The sequence below is a fragment of the Lonchura striata genome, chromosome 1, assembly GCF_046129695.1.
Source record: "Lonchura striata isolate bLonStr1 chromosome 1, bLonStr1.mat, whole genome shotgun sequence".
NCBI lineage: Eukaryota > Metazoa > Chordata > Aves > Passeriformes > Estrildidae > Lonchura > Lonchura striata.
In genome coordinates this window covers 50,595,014-50,607,175 of record NC_134603.1, presented here as the reverse complement: position 1 = coordinate 50,607,175, position 12,162 = coordinate 50,595,014, and the positions used below count along the sequence as shown (strand labels likewise).

Below are 12,162 nucleotides of genomic sequence, written 5' to 3'. Positions count from 1 at the left end.
GGAAGGGGGGGACTTTTCAGTGATGGCATTTGTCTTCCCAAGTAACTGTTACATGCAATCAAGCCCTGCTCCCCTGGTGATGGCTGAACACCTGCCTGCCCATGGGAAATGGCGAGTTCCTTTGTTTGCTCTGTTTTCATGAACAGCCTTTGTTTTCCTTTTAAATTACATTTATCTCAACTCATTAATTTTCCAGCTTTTACACTGCTTATTCTCTCCCTCATCCCACTGATGGGGGAGTGAGTGAGAAGCTGCACATGCTTGGTTGCTGGCTAGGGTTAAACCATGACAGGTATTAGCTGCCTCTTGGTTAAACCATGAAAACCATACCACTAAAAACACTGTCTTGGTACTCTGACATAGCAATTAAAACATTTTTACAAACCCAAGAATTACAAAATAGAAACTGTATTGGAGAAGTTTCTAAGATCTCATTATAGACAAGAGAGTGGAGCTGTGTAAAGTTTTGTCATCACTTCTATTTTTGTACAGAAGCCTAATTAGTAATAAAGTAATAATTAAGACTACTCCTCTAGCATGTGTTTTACATATGCAGCTTTATATCCAAATGAACTTTGGTAGCAGAAACAACAATTCTTTACAGAGCACTAGTAGACCTCCAGGTGCTTTGAAGACAGCTCTTGTTCTTGTCCCTGGTTATTGTATAAATAAATTCAGGTTAAAGAAGGGACCTGAACTGATAAGGTTGTGTCTAAACTGACTAATTAAAGGCCTTCAGAAATGGGAAACTTGCATGGTTTTGATGAACAGGGACCTGATGAAATGTCTGAAGGTTCCCAGGAAGCTTCTTCACTCAGGTTTCCTTGATGTAGAAACAGGCTCAAAGATGCAACCAGTGTCTCTTATGGTCAGGACATAGCTGCAGTCAGATCCGGGAGCTCCCGAACATCCAAAATGCTTGTACCCACTGTGTTCATACCAGGAATTGGCACATGGGGGTGGGCATGGATTTGTAAGGCAAACTGAGGGTGAGCTCCTGACATCTGTGCTACAGATGCACATTTTTACTTTGGACTGCATGCTGCAGCCTGGTCCAGTGCCCTGAAAGCCCTTCCAGTACCAGGAGTACTAGGCAAAATCCTACAGGGCAGCTTCTCTTTCAAATTCATTCTGGAGAATTTCAGTTATACAAAAATTCCAGAAACAGGACCTCCTTTGTTCACACTAAGCAAGGAATATGCCTCTTTGAAATGAGTGCTCCATAACAATGATGCCTGAGATCCAGCAGTTGGATACTCCCAATTATTTCTTAATTGCTTGTAAAAGAAATGACAGCCAGGAAATTTGAATATCTTTTGAGGGAAATCGTCAAAAAACACAGACGAATACTTTCCCCGTGTAGCATCTGAAAAAAAATGAGTCTCTCATTTAAAAGTCAAAAGCACCACAGGTGACAGCAGGTGAAGCAGGTGATAGCAAATGAAGAACTTACCTTGGCTGTGTTTCTGTTGGCTTCAGGCATCAGCATGATCAACAAATGCAAAGCTTGTAGTTGTAACTTGATCTTGGAGATTTCTAAAGACATGAATAATTAATGCTTTTGAAATCCCAACTGGAATTGGTTTGTTCTAAAAATGTTGTGTGTCAGCAGTTCTAGAAACACCAGCTAGTCCCTGGTTGAGACTAGCATGCTTAGGTGTTAATTAACCATACACTTTTCCCCGAATTCAAAATCACCTTAATGAGTAGGTTTTTCCTCATCATCTTGGATCTTTGTCACACAGGGACACAAGGCGCTATAAAATTATATCCATATTAATATGTGAATCAATATACAATCCAGTATTTTTTAGTACTAGCTAGTTTCTCTTAGATATCTGTGTATTTGTTGTAGGGAACAAAGTCACTTTATTCTGCACAGACATCTCCTGTTCAGTCTTCTCCAAACTGAGCCATTGTAACTGCATGCAGCCTGGAGCTCAAAAGCAGTCCACACACACTCAGGTATGTGAAGTTTATGGAGAGAGGTCACCTCCTTCTGCCCTTTAAGCTACTCATGGAGACACTGAAAGCGTGACTGCAATCTTATGTAAAGATCCTCAGTTTTCTGTACCAATTTGCTAATAAATTCACCATCCTGAGACTTCAGTGTGTCCTAGCTCGAGTGACTTTACAGTGAAGTCATTGGTATGGCAAGGTACAATTGCATTCTTCCTGGAAGAGAAATGAACAAAATGTGCTGAGATTGAGAGGGTGTATGTACACTGAAAACAAAGCCCAGCTGCCTGAACCTTTCTGTGCTCACATATATCTCTGTACCAATGATCTGACCTCAACATAAACTTTAACATAAATAAAATAGGCCCAGTAGGTCTAGTAGAATAAGGATAGGGATTTGAGTTTTTTACCTTCCAGAAATTTTCATTTGTAAAACCTACAGTTAATGTGAATCAGAGGCTATATATGAAAGTCATTATTCAGTCACTGTGTATACCAGTACACAGGTTCCAAATTTTACATTAAACAGTTGTTTTGTTCACATAACAAAGCTGTGCAATTAGCTGAATGCAGACAGCCTTCTCTTTTGAAAACAAAACCTTACAGAAAATTAAAATGTCTAGGCAAAGCACCAGATCTGTTTTCCTCTCTACTTCAGAGGGAGAAAAAATTACATGACTTTTCTCTAAATACTTCAGAGAAGAGAAAAAAAATGTAACGTCTGCTCTTGCATTTTATCATATCAGTCCATACTAACTCCAATTCCACATACTTTCTACTAGCATGATGAATGCAGGCAGATATTCTACTGTGAAGAGTGGGCTTGGGAGTTCTCTTATAAACATTTTTAGCAGTCCTGCTGCATCATTATTTCGTACTTGGTCCCAGTCAAAGGTGTCTTCATAAAATTTTGCTTCAAGTTCTTGATGGAGATTCTGAAAAATAAAAGAAACATTTGGCCTTCAATCATTGCTGCTGATCGAGCAGTTTGTGATCACTTCAGAAATCCCATTACAAGCAGCAGATAGGTTTGTACTACAGCACTTGAACTAAAGCAGCCCTAACCCAGTGACAACCATGTGGAGCTCAGAGCAGGTTAACAAGTCAAGTTCCTGCAGATATTTGGCAACCCAGGCTAAATTTGATTTGCTCTATCTAGATTTATGCCAGTGAACAATTTGAACCACCTTAAAGCAAGACATTTTGTGCAACGTCTTAAAACTAGAAGCAGAAAACTCAGTTTGCACAGCTGTTCTTTTTGTTCAGAACACTCTCCAGAGTTTTTGACCCTTAAGTCACAAAGCAGTGGTGTTTCTTCTTCACTGCCAGTGAATTTGCTAGGTATTCTGAATCCATGGGCCTTGAGCAAATGGTTTAAAATTCAGATCTTCCATTCTTTGAAAGGAAGACTTACGTTAGGATAATTATAGTTAGATTTGATCAAATTGTAGAAAAAGAAATATTCAAATCCATTACTGTCAGAAAAAACCTCAATGCATAAACCTCCCCGCCCCCCAAACTTCTAAAGACACGGGAGAGGTTTAAGATAGAATTGATGATGATACCATTTTGGGTTCCCATTTAATCCCCTTGTTCTCCAAAGGCAGCTTCCTTCTCCATAACAGAGGTCAGTTAAGTTCTGGAGAGTCACTATCCAGTGTTCAAAACACGTATGTGAAAGGGAAATACTCAGCAAGGCTCCTAGTAGGACAGGATTTGGCTTCAAACCCAGATCACTGTTCAAAAAATGCAAGGTCCTCAAAAAATTGTTGAGTTAAAAAGATTGAAGGAGAGAATTTTAATATAAGGATGTCCATAAATAATGCAGCTTTCACAATTATTACTGGCCAAACACTGTCCTATCCATAGGAAGTTTGTTGCTGCTTTTTACGAGACCATTTATGATAAAATATATCTGTAGCAAATATTAAGTTTCAGATCATGATTTTGTCAGATGTACTTTATTATTATGCAAAAAGTTCAGTCCATTCAGGCAGAAAAGCTTTTAAAAATGAATTCTGCTTGCCACATCTCACATGAATGGAAGGAAATTACTTTTCAAGTACAGTCACAAATAATGAAGCCAAATGGTTGCACAAACAGAAGTAGAAAGTCGTTCAGGATTTCTCATAAAATGTTACAGTGTCATTTTTACTAGCACATTTTACTGGTTTTAATCTGGGCTATCTCAGCTTCCTCTGTAGTCACATCCTTTGCACATAATCAATACAAACACCTAGACTGAATTTTCTCCTGCAACTGACTGGAAATGTGGAACAGAAATCCCCACCTCATCAAAAGCACAAGAGGACAGAATTCTAGTCCACATTTTTCTGCTGAGAACTGGGAAAAAGCCACAAAAACAGAATGGAAGGTTTTGGAAACATAAACGTTATATATATATATAGGTAAGCATATATTTTATATATTTAATTCCCTCTCTCCTCTGCCTTCCTGCCTTGTATACATGTATCTATATATGCATCTAATAATTTTAAAATATGTGCTGCAATTTTTTTTACATGACTGATCCTTCACTAGACTATCATACAGTTTTGGTTCACTGGAGCTTTGGTTACAGAGGAAAACTTGTATTAATTTCTTTTACTCTTTGTTTTATAGAAGAGAAACCTTTAATCATTTCCATATGCCTTTTCTTTTCCAAACAAGACTGAAATAAAGTTGAAATACCCTCAGGTCCTAATGTCATAATAATGTATGAAGGCTTTTGAAGGATGAAATCTGGATCTGCTTTGAAAAAAATCTCGCTATTGCTCGTTGGTTTGTTGGGCAGAGTCAAATGAAACCAAAACTCAAATAGTTTAAAACTTTTATATGGGCAGTTTAACTTACCACCTAGTATAGAGGAGTTGCATATGAAGTCATATGTCATAGCAGCTCCCAGGATAAAGGTTGTGAAAAAGAAGTGAACAAGACACAGTGCAGTGTATGCAAAGAATATGAAAATAATTGAACTAGAGCACAGCCCTGCTGTGCAATCTCCATGGAAAGACTGGAAAAATTTGAGATTGTGTAAAATAAGATTCAATCATTTGTATGAAAAAATGAGGAAGTTGAAAAGTACAGGGCAAGTTAGGAGCTCCCTTCTGCAAGATGTGGCACTTTTCAAGGCTTTGGGTACTTTTATCAATACATGGAGTCGAAGGAGCTGGCATGCTGCTGCCTATCTTTAGTGTGTTTCATGTAATGCTGCTTTTTCTTATTCAGCCATTTTTTATGATCCTCAGTCCACCCAACTGTTTAGCAATCCCCATTATTTGTTGACACTTCCTGCATGAAAAAGTGGGAGGAGGATGCACTGTAAGGTGTTGCTTAAACCAGATTAAAAAAAAAGTATAAGGAAAAAAACCCCAAAAATCTGGGAAAGAGATAGACTCTAATAAGCCCAGAAAGAAAAGCCTAACCAACCAAAAAAATGCCTTGTTTTTCTAATTTGCCTCCTCCAGCTCCTGGAATGAAGTTGGTCTGGAGAAACAATTGCACATATCACTGGCCCACAGCATCAGGTTATTGGGTGCCAATTATACTGTGTTCATAGCCCACAAATAGCCTGTGAAAATGCAGTACTTCAGGCTGCCAGAAGTGAACAGAGGCCAAATTTCTCTCACTTGGATCATGAAATTGCGAGATCACAGATGATAAATGAAAAATAAATTGACACAGAGGTTAAAATGACATAGAATAAGATCTTTATCTGATGTTCACTCAGTTTAGGAACTCTGCATTTCTGAAATAAATTAAAACAGAGATAAGACCACAGCAATTTTGGATGACAGAGATAAAGTGAAAGGATGTCTCAAAGTTTTGTGGAGAAAAATCACATTCAACATCCTCTGCACTTTATATAGAACATTAACTAAATCAAAGTAATAGACCAAATGGTCTGTGATTTATTGGTTCCCAGGAACTAATCTGACCTTTCACTGGCAGGAGTAGGAATGCTGAGCTACACAGATCAGTATTTGTGTTCAGTCTGAATTTGTGTGTATCCTGTATTATTTTACATAGAGTCTGTGGTCCAGAAGACAGAAAACTGTCTTGAGTGTATACCTTGACTCTGGAGGCAGATCCGGGAACCCGCAGAATTCCTTCAGTTTCCAAACCTGTTTCCTCAAGCTTGAGCAGCAGCTGAAAGAAGAGACAAAAAAAAAAAACCCAGGAAAATACTCAGAAGTGCTTAAGATACTCCTGACTTTCTTTTCAATCTAGGTATCCTTTAAACTAATCTGAAAAAAGATACATTTCTATGGAGTCAGCTAATGAAGTCCAGACAGTTTATGTAAATAAATCTGCCTAATCTGCTTCCATAGTCCTGATCCTGAAGTAAGGAGTACGTAGAGTATAAAAAACTGCTAGTGCAATAGGCCCCTCTGTCCTTGACTTGAAAGTTGGCACAGCTATAGAACAATTAACACATAAATATATTAATGAAACAGCAGATATACTTAAAAACAATGGTGTTTTGAAGGAAAAATAACCTCTGAGAAATGTTTAAGTGCACCCCAAGGGACACAATGGAAAGGTCTATAGATAACATAGGTTTTTTGGAACTGAGAACTCTGATTAGAAAATGATCCCAGGATATTTTATTTTGAAATATCTGTGAATAGAGGACTACACTTTCCACTCCAATTGGTTATTAAAAACAAAACAAAACAAAACAAAACAAAACAAAAAAAAAACCCACAAGAAACAAAAAAAAGTGCTTTGATTTTATGTAATTTTGAACATAGAGGAAAAAAATTTTTCCAGCATTTAATCATACAGCTCTGGATTTTCACCACCAGATCTGCTTCCTGCCCTAACCTTTAATCATCTAATTTCCAATGTTATCTTGATAGGGCAGCAGTGGAGCTAATCGCAAAGTCATGTATATGCTCAAGTCGTGTCACTCTTTTCCCTGACACTCCCCAACACTTCTTTTGTCAGTATGTACAAGGAAAGCTGTTGCCATTTCGAGTCTGTGTAAATCTGTGCAATTGCACACATACTTGTGTCTGTGTACCTGCCTCCAAGACATCCCCAGGATATCCCTGTGTGGCCAAATGTCTCATTTAAATACCCTTGTCTTGTCATACGATACTGCTTCCATTCTGGAAACTAGCTAAGTAATACCTATGCCTTGAGTTAATGTGAAATTAAAACTCCTGAGACAACTCATCTCTGCCACTTCTGCACACACACAGTTTTGCTTGGCTCTCTATTTTAATGAAAAAGGGAAACAGAAAGACATTTTTTTTCCCCAAAGTTTCCTGCATAGTATCACATAATTACAAAAATCAAAAAGAGTACCCACTACAAATAAAAAAAAAAACAAAAAAGGAGCAGATTTTCTCTTCTTGTCACAAAGTTTTCAAACCATAATATTCAGTCAGACAATCTCTAGACACCTGCCAGTCTGTAATGCCTGTCAGAAATTTCTCTTATCTGATGACTCCTTTGAGTATCAATACAAATGGTGGAAAAGAAAATCCTAGTGACCAAGAAGGCCAAGTGATACTCACTTTTTGGAAGATAAGGGGCACTTTTGTTCCAGGAACCTTCTTTTGATCATTCTCCAGCAGTACGGTGAGAGGGACTCCGAAAAGACCATTCTCTTAAAAACAATAACAACAAATGTGAAAACAAGGAAACACAGCCTCCTAAGCACATTCTTTCAAAGCTGATGGACATGAAGGTGACTGCAAAGGGGATGCCACACACGGTACCTCGGCCCCGCACCCTCTCTAGGCGGTTCCTCTTCAGCTCCACGCCCAGCGCGTCGTAGAAGGCCGTGAGCTCGATCAGGGAGAGGTAGCGGATCTTCTTCATGTCCTCGGGAGAGAGGTCCCCAACCTCTGTCAGTCCAAAACGGCTTTTCCGAACAATGAATTTCTACAGTAGAGATGGGTCGCATCTTTAATTGCACCAAAGTTACAGGAAGTGCATTTTTGTTTTAAAGGAGACGCGCAGATGTGATTGGAGGTCGTGTTCAGGTGGATGGATCACAATAAAGAGATGAACTACAGCCCTAAAACTGAGGTTCTTGCTCACCATGCACCCTTGCAGTTTGACTGGGAAGTGGTGCTGGAGCACCTCAGTGGTTACACTTCAGCGGGACAAATGAGTTACATGCTTCTTTAAAAGTTTTGCCCAGCTTCTGCAGGATGTAGTATTTTGCTCTGTTTCTGCCTTCCCCAAAACATCTTTGAATGCTGTTGAAGTGGCTGACACAGTTAATGATGGATATGGTTCTGTATTAATTGTGTGTGTGTAATGAATCCATGGCTGTCTTGCATAATGCTATTAACTTATGAGGTCTTACAGGGGAGTTCAAACTAAAGATCTGAGGAAAAGCCCAGAAGCAAAATTGTTTAGTTCAGAAGCCAACCTGCCAACTTAGTGGTATCTTTTATTATTCAAGAAAGCTTAGAAACAGGACTCCCAGCAGCTAACAAATAATTTATTCAAGTAGACTTAAACTAAATGATACTGAGTAATCTGGGGACATGTGAAGATGTCTACATATTTTAGAAACTGCAGTGTCAGGGACCAGAGCCAGGAATGTTGCGTCATAACAGATGCATTTATACAAATGTCAAAAAGAACAAACACCCGTCAGTTTCTGACATAATTGTTAGGCATAATAACAAAGTCATAGTAAAAAACATGGTAAGAACCATGCTTTTCAAAGAACTGTGGATCTTTGGTATTGTACTTTTTTAAAAATTTAAACCAGGTATTGTTAGTCAGAGGCATAAATAAATAGTATTACAAAATTATCTCCTTCCTTTAGGGAACTGAGTGGAAACCCAGCCTCTAGTAATTTTTTGCTTCTGGAGATTTCAGCCCAGTCCTTAATTTTTTTAAACAAATTTGGTCTCAAAAGGTTTAACCCACCTTTAAATTAAGCCAGTCAGACTGATTAAGAAAAAGGTTAAAAAAAAAAAAAAAAGAAAACCACCACCAAAAAAAAAAAAAAAAAAAAAACGAAACCCTAAACCAAATCAAAACAGAATTAAACTTACACCACATTTCAAAAGGGAGAGAGTAGAGTACAAAGGACATCTAGATCATGTAGTTTAGGACTTTATAAACTACACTGCATATGGTCTTTCAATAGGGGTAAACAATAATTGGGGGAGAAAGAGTGTAGGGAATGGCATAACTTTTTTACTTGCTGCCTGGGGCAGTTTTAGCCCAGAATATTCCCGACTTAGAATGCAGTGATTACATTGTTAGCCTTTTTTCTGGGACTAAATGTGACAAAAGCTGCATGGAAGTTAAGCCTTCTGAAGAAACAAAAAATACTAAAGAATATCCACACATTTTGGTTCTAGTGATACAAAAAGTGCAAAAGTTTTCACCTTGGAAAAAAGAAAAAAAATCCAGACTGTATACATATATTTTCTGGGGTAAAAGAGAAAAAATTCTAAGCACTGCAAAACTGATTAAAAAGGGTACTACAAAGATTTTCCACAGTGGCTGTTTGACTCCTAGGGGTCACTATGACGTGATGCTGTGGTTAATACAAACTTTGGGTCTGGCTCTCTTTCTCTGTCTTGTGTCACAATTTTCCAGTGTTTTTTCTTATAGTGGTGTAATATGCATGTTTGAAGGAGGTTGGGCTATCCTGAAATTGGATTACTAATGTTTTGGCTAAAGATCATGTCTTATATTTTGCAATGTTTTTTCTACATGGAACTGTGCAGTGTACTCAAGACTTGTAGTTCTGTGCTGTCTTCAGCTAAGTCACATGGACCATGGTCCCACATTGGAGAAATCACATTTACTTTGGGGAAATCCCTATGCTCCTGGGGATGTTGAGTTGACTCTTGTAGGAGTCAGAGGATTCCCTGCTGCTTGGGACATGCTATTTTATGATATATAATGTCTGTGCAGCTTTGTACACACCATCAATGAAGTTGGCTATGCTGTCATGCCTGTCCTGGAGAAAGTGTGATGTTGCACAGCCTCCAGTGTAGCCCCATTGTCCCACTGTCCTTCTGAGTGTAGGTGACTGGTTGCTCAGTGTAACAGAGTGAGAGGTGATTTTTCTGCTGAGGCCCATTATGGTCTGAGTCACCGTGGGAAAAAACCAAACACCACGAGCAGCAGCAGATGAAACAAGGGAAAGGCCAACATCAACAGCTATGATGAACTTTATTCAGAAACACTCTGCAATGACCTGGCATGTTTCTTGTGTGGTCTTCTGAGCTCATAAAATTACCTCCTGCATGCAGAGCAGTTCAACTCCAGCACAATACTGGCATTTTCTAAGGCTTATCAATTATTAATCCACAGATCCATGATATTCAATATGGCATCTTCTCTTCACTCTTTGTCATCAGTTTCCCTGCTCTGTCAGCTGGGAGTTGTCTGTGCTTTTGAAGATAACAATTTGTGAGTGTGCATGAGTTGTATTAAAGACCAAAATCATGATGAGTGTAGAGATGCCCTTAGCTGCCACAAGACACCAAGTTACCCCCACAAAAAAAACCAAAAAAAAACATCAAACAATGAAAGACAGAAAAAGAAAAAGCACAGGGATTTCACATAAATTATGTAATCTGCTTGGTGTCTTATCATTCAACATAGAAGCTTACTTCTGCATCTCAGCTTCTTCCTTGGTGGAATCTGAGGTGGACAACTGCCTAATTCTCAGATAATTCAATGTCTGTGTGGATTTTAACAATTTCAGATTAGTTTGGGACATCAGGACATCAAAACATTCAGGAATTTTTTCCAAATACTTTACAGCTACTTCATACATGTCACTGAAGAGGTGGTATCCAATTTTCAGTGATGGAAGTTGTGAGGGCTCATGTGAGTAGAAAATCTGACTTCCATGACTTCATGAAATAATTCCAGATAATGACACAACAGCTCAGTGAATGCTTGGTTGTATTATATGGCAAACTTGTATTGAATAATTAATGTAGTATCTCCTACAGTGTGATTTGCACTCAATACTGACTGGAAACAGCCAGTACTGCTGCAGGAATAAAGTTTGCTTTCCTCCCTTAATCTGCAAAGCAATTTTAAATCCATATGTTAACAAAGGCAGATAATCCATGGGGGGAAAAGTAGGAAAGCAGACCAGTAATGAAAATGATTGTTAGCTTTAATGCCAATAAGCAGTTGTTATTTCTGTGTGAAAAAATTGTGGATGATGCAATATTTGTGGACTGAGTTACACATACCCATCTGGGTGCACATGTTTATGATGGGTACAAGTAAAAACCTGGCTTGGATATCCATATTAACTTTGGGAATCAGTCACAGGCAGTAGGCAGGCACATTGAGAAGTCTCTACAAAACACACACTGCAAAGGCCAGATGTATCTTAACAGACTCCATTGTACTGGGGATATAAAACAGGAAATTGCTGTGTTAAAGAAAACAATCAAGGAAATATATGGAGAAGAAACTTACTGGCAAAGCTGAGTCTTCCTTTTTGAACCTCTGGTTTTTTGGCCACTCTTGGGTTTTCGGAAGGACTGTAATGGATTCTGAGAAAGAGACATCATAGGAGAGCTCTTCTGTTATGGATGGGCTGCCCTTATCTGTTCTACAGTCTAGGCAGCTCTTAGCTGAAAATAAGGGAAATTATATAAGAATAATGAATTGCATTTAGTACAGAGACATTAAAAAATTGAACCAAGAAGACAAAATTCTTGAGAAAGGAATAAAGGAAGTGCTTCAAAGAGGAATTTCATTGCAAACCACAGCATGTTCCTGTTTTGTCTTGAGAAAACAACCCCTTACAATTAAAATCCTTACTTTCATTTTAGGGTATTTAACTTATTGCTTTCTATGAGAAATATAGTCAAGCTGGAACTTCCTGTTTATCAGGAATTACCAAGTTTTCTTACTCCATCCTTATCTTCCCAGGCCAGCAAACTGTGGTGACACTTGTCAAATGAACAATTACAAATAAAAGGTCTTGACAGAAAAATGCTGTTGACACAGTTTCTCAGGTTACTGATGACTTATTTACAATCACAAGACATTGTGCATATATTTTATGTACTCACATACACACATTTCTCATTGTTGATAGTTTAGGTGTATAGCACCATAACAGGACAAAACATACAATATTCCAGTTTGAAAAGCACTGTATCTACTGGCATTTATAGTAGATATTGTGAAATTACTTATTGCACTTCTCTAAAATTTAGTCACCTCCTTAAATTACTG

General features: G+C 38.2%; 1 protein-coding gene and 1 long non-coding RNA gene across 2 annotated transcripts in view; one reads left to right on the top strand and one right to left on the bottom strand.

The window, feature by feature from the left end:
* The window catches only part of ARHGAP28 (Rho GTPase activating protein 28), a 75,563-nt gene that overhangs the window by 10,558 nt on the left and 52,843 nt on the right, over positions 1-12,162 (bottom strand). Inside the window, exons 5-10 of the mRNA XM_021525193.2 lie at positions 11,395-11,552; positions 7,689-7,854; positions 7,485-7,576; positions 6,031-6,108; positions 2,732-2,894; positions 1,454-1,536 (exon numbers count right to left, since the gene is read on the bottom strand). Coding sequence (XP_021380868.2) covers positions 1,454-1,536; positions 2,732-2,894; positions 6,031-6,108; positions 7,485-7,576; positions 7,689-7,854; positions 11,395-11,552 — 740 coding nt within the window. The remainder of the gene's footprint in view (positions 1-1,453; positions 1,537-2,731; positions 2,895-6,030; positions 6,109-7,484; positions 7,577-7,688; positions 7,855-11,394; positions 11,553-12,162) is intronic.
* On the top strand, positions 4,064-6,144 carry LOC144246493 (uncharacterized). The gene is made up of 2 exons (XR_013340189.1): positions 4,064-4,367; positions 5,989-6,144. It is a non-coding gene; the product is annotated as an uncharacterized LOC144246493 (long non-coding RNA).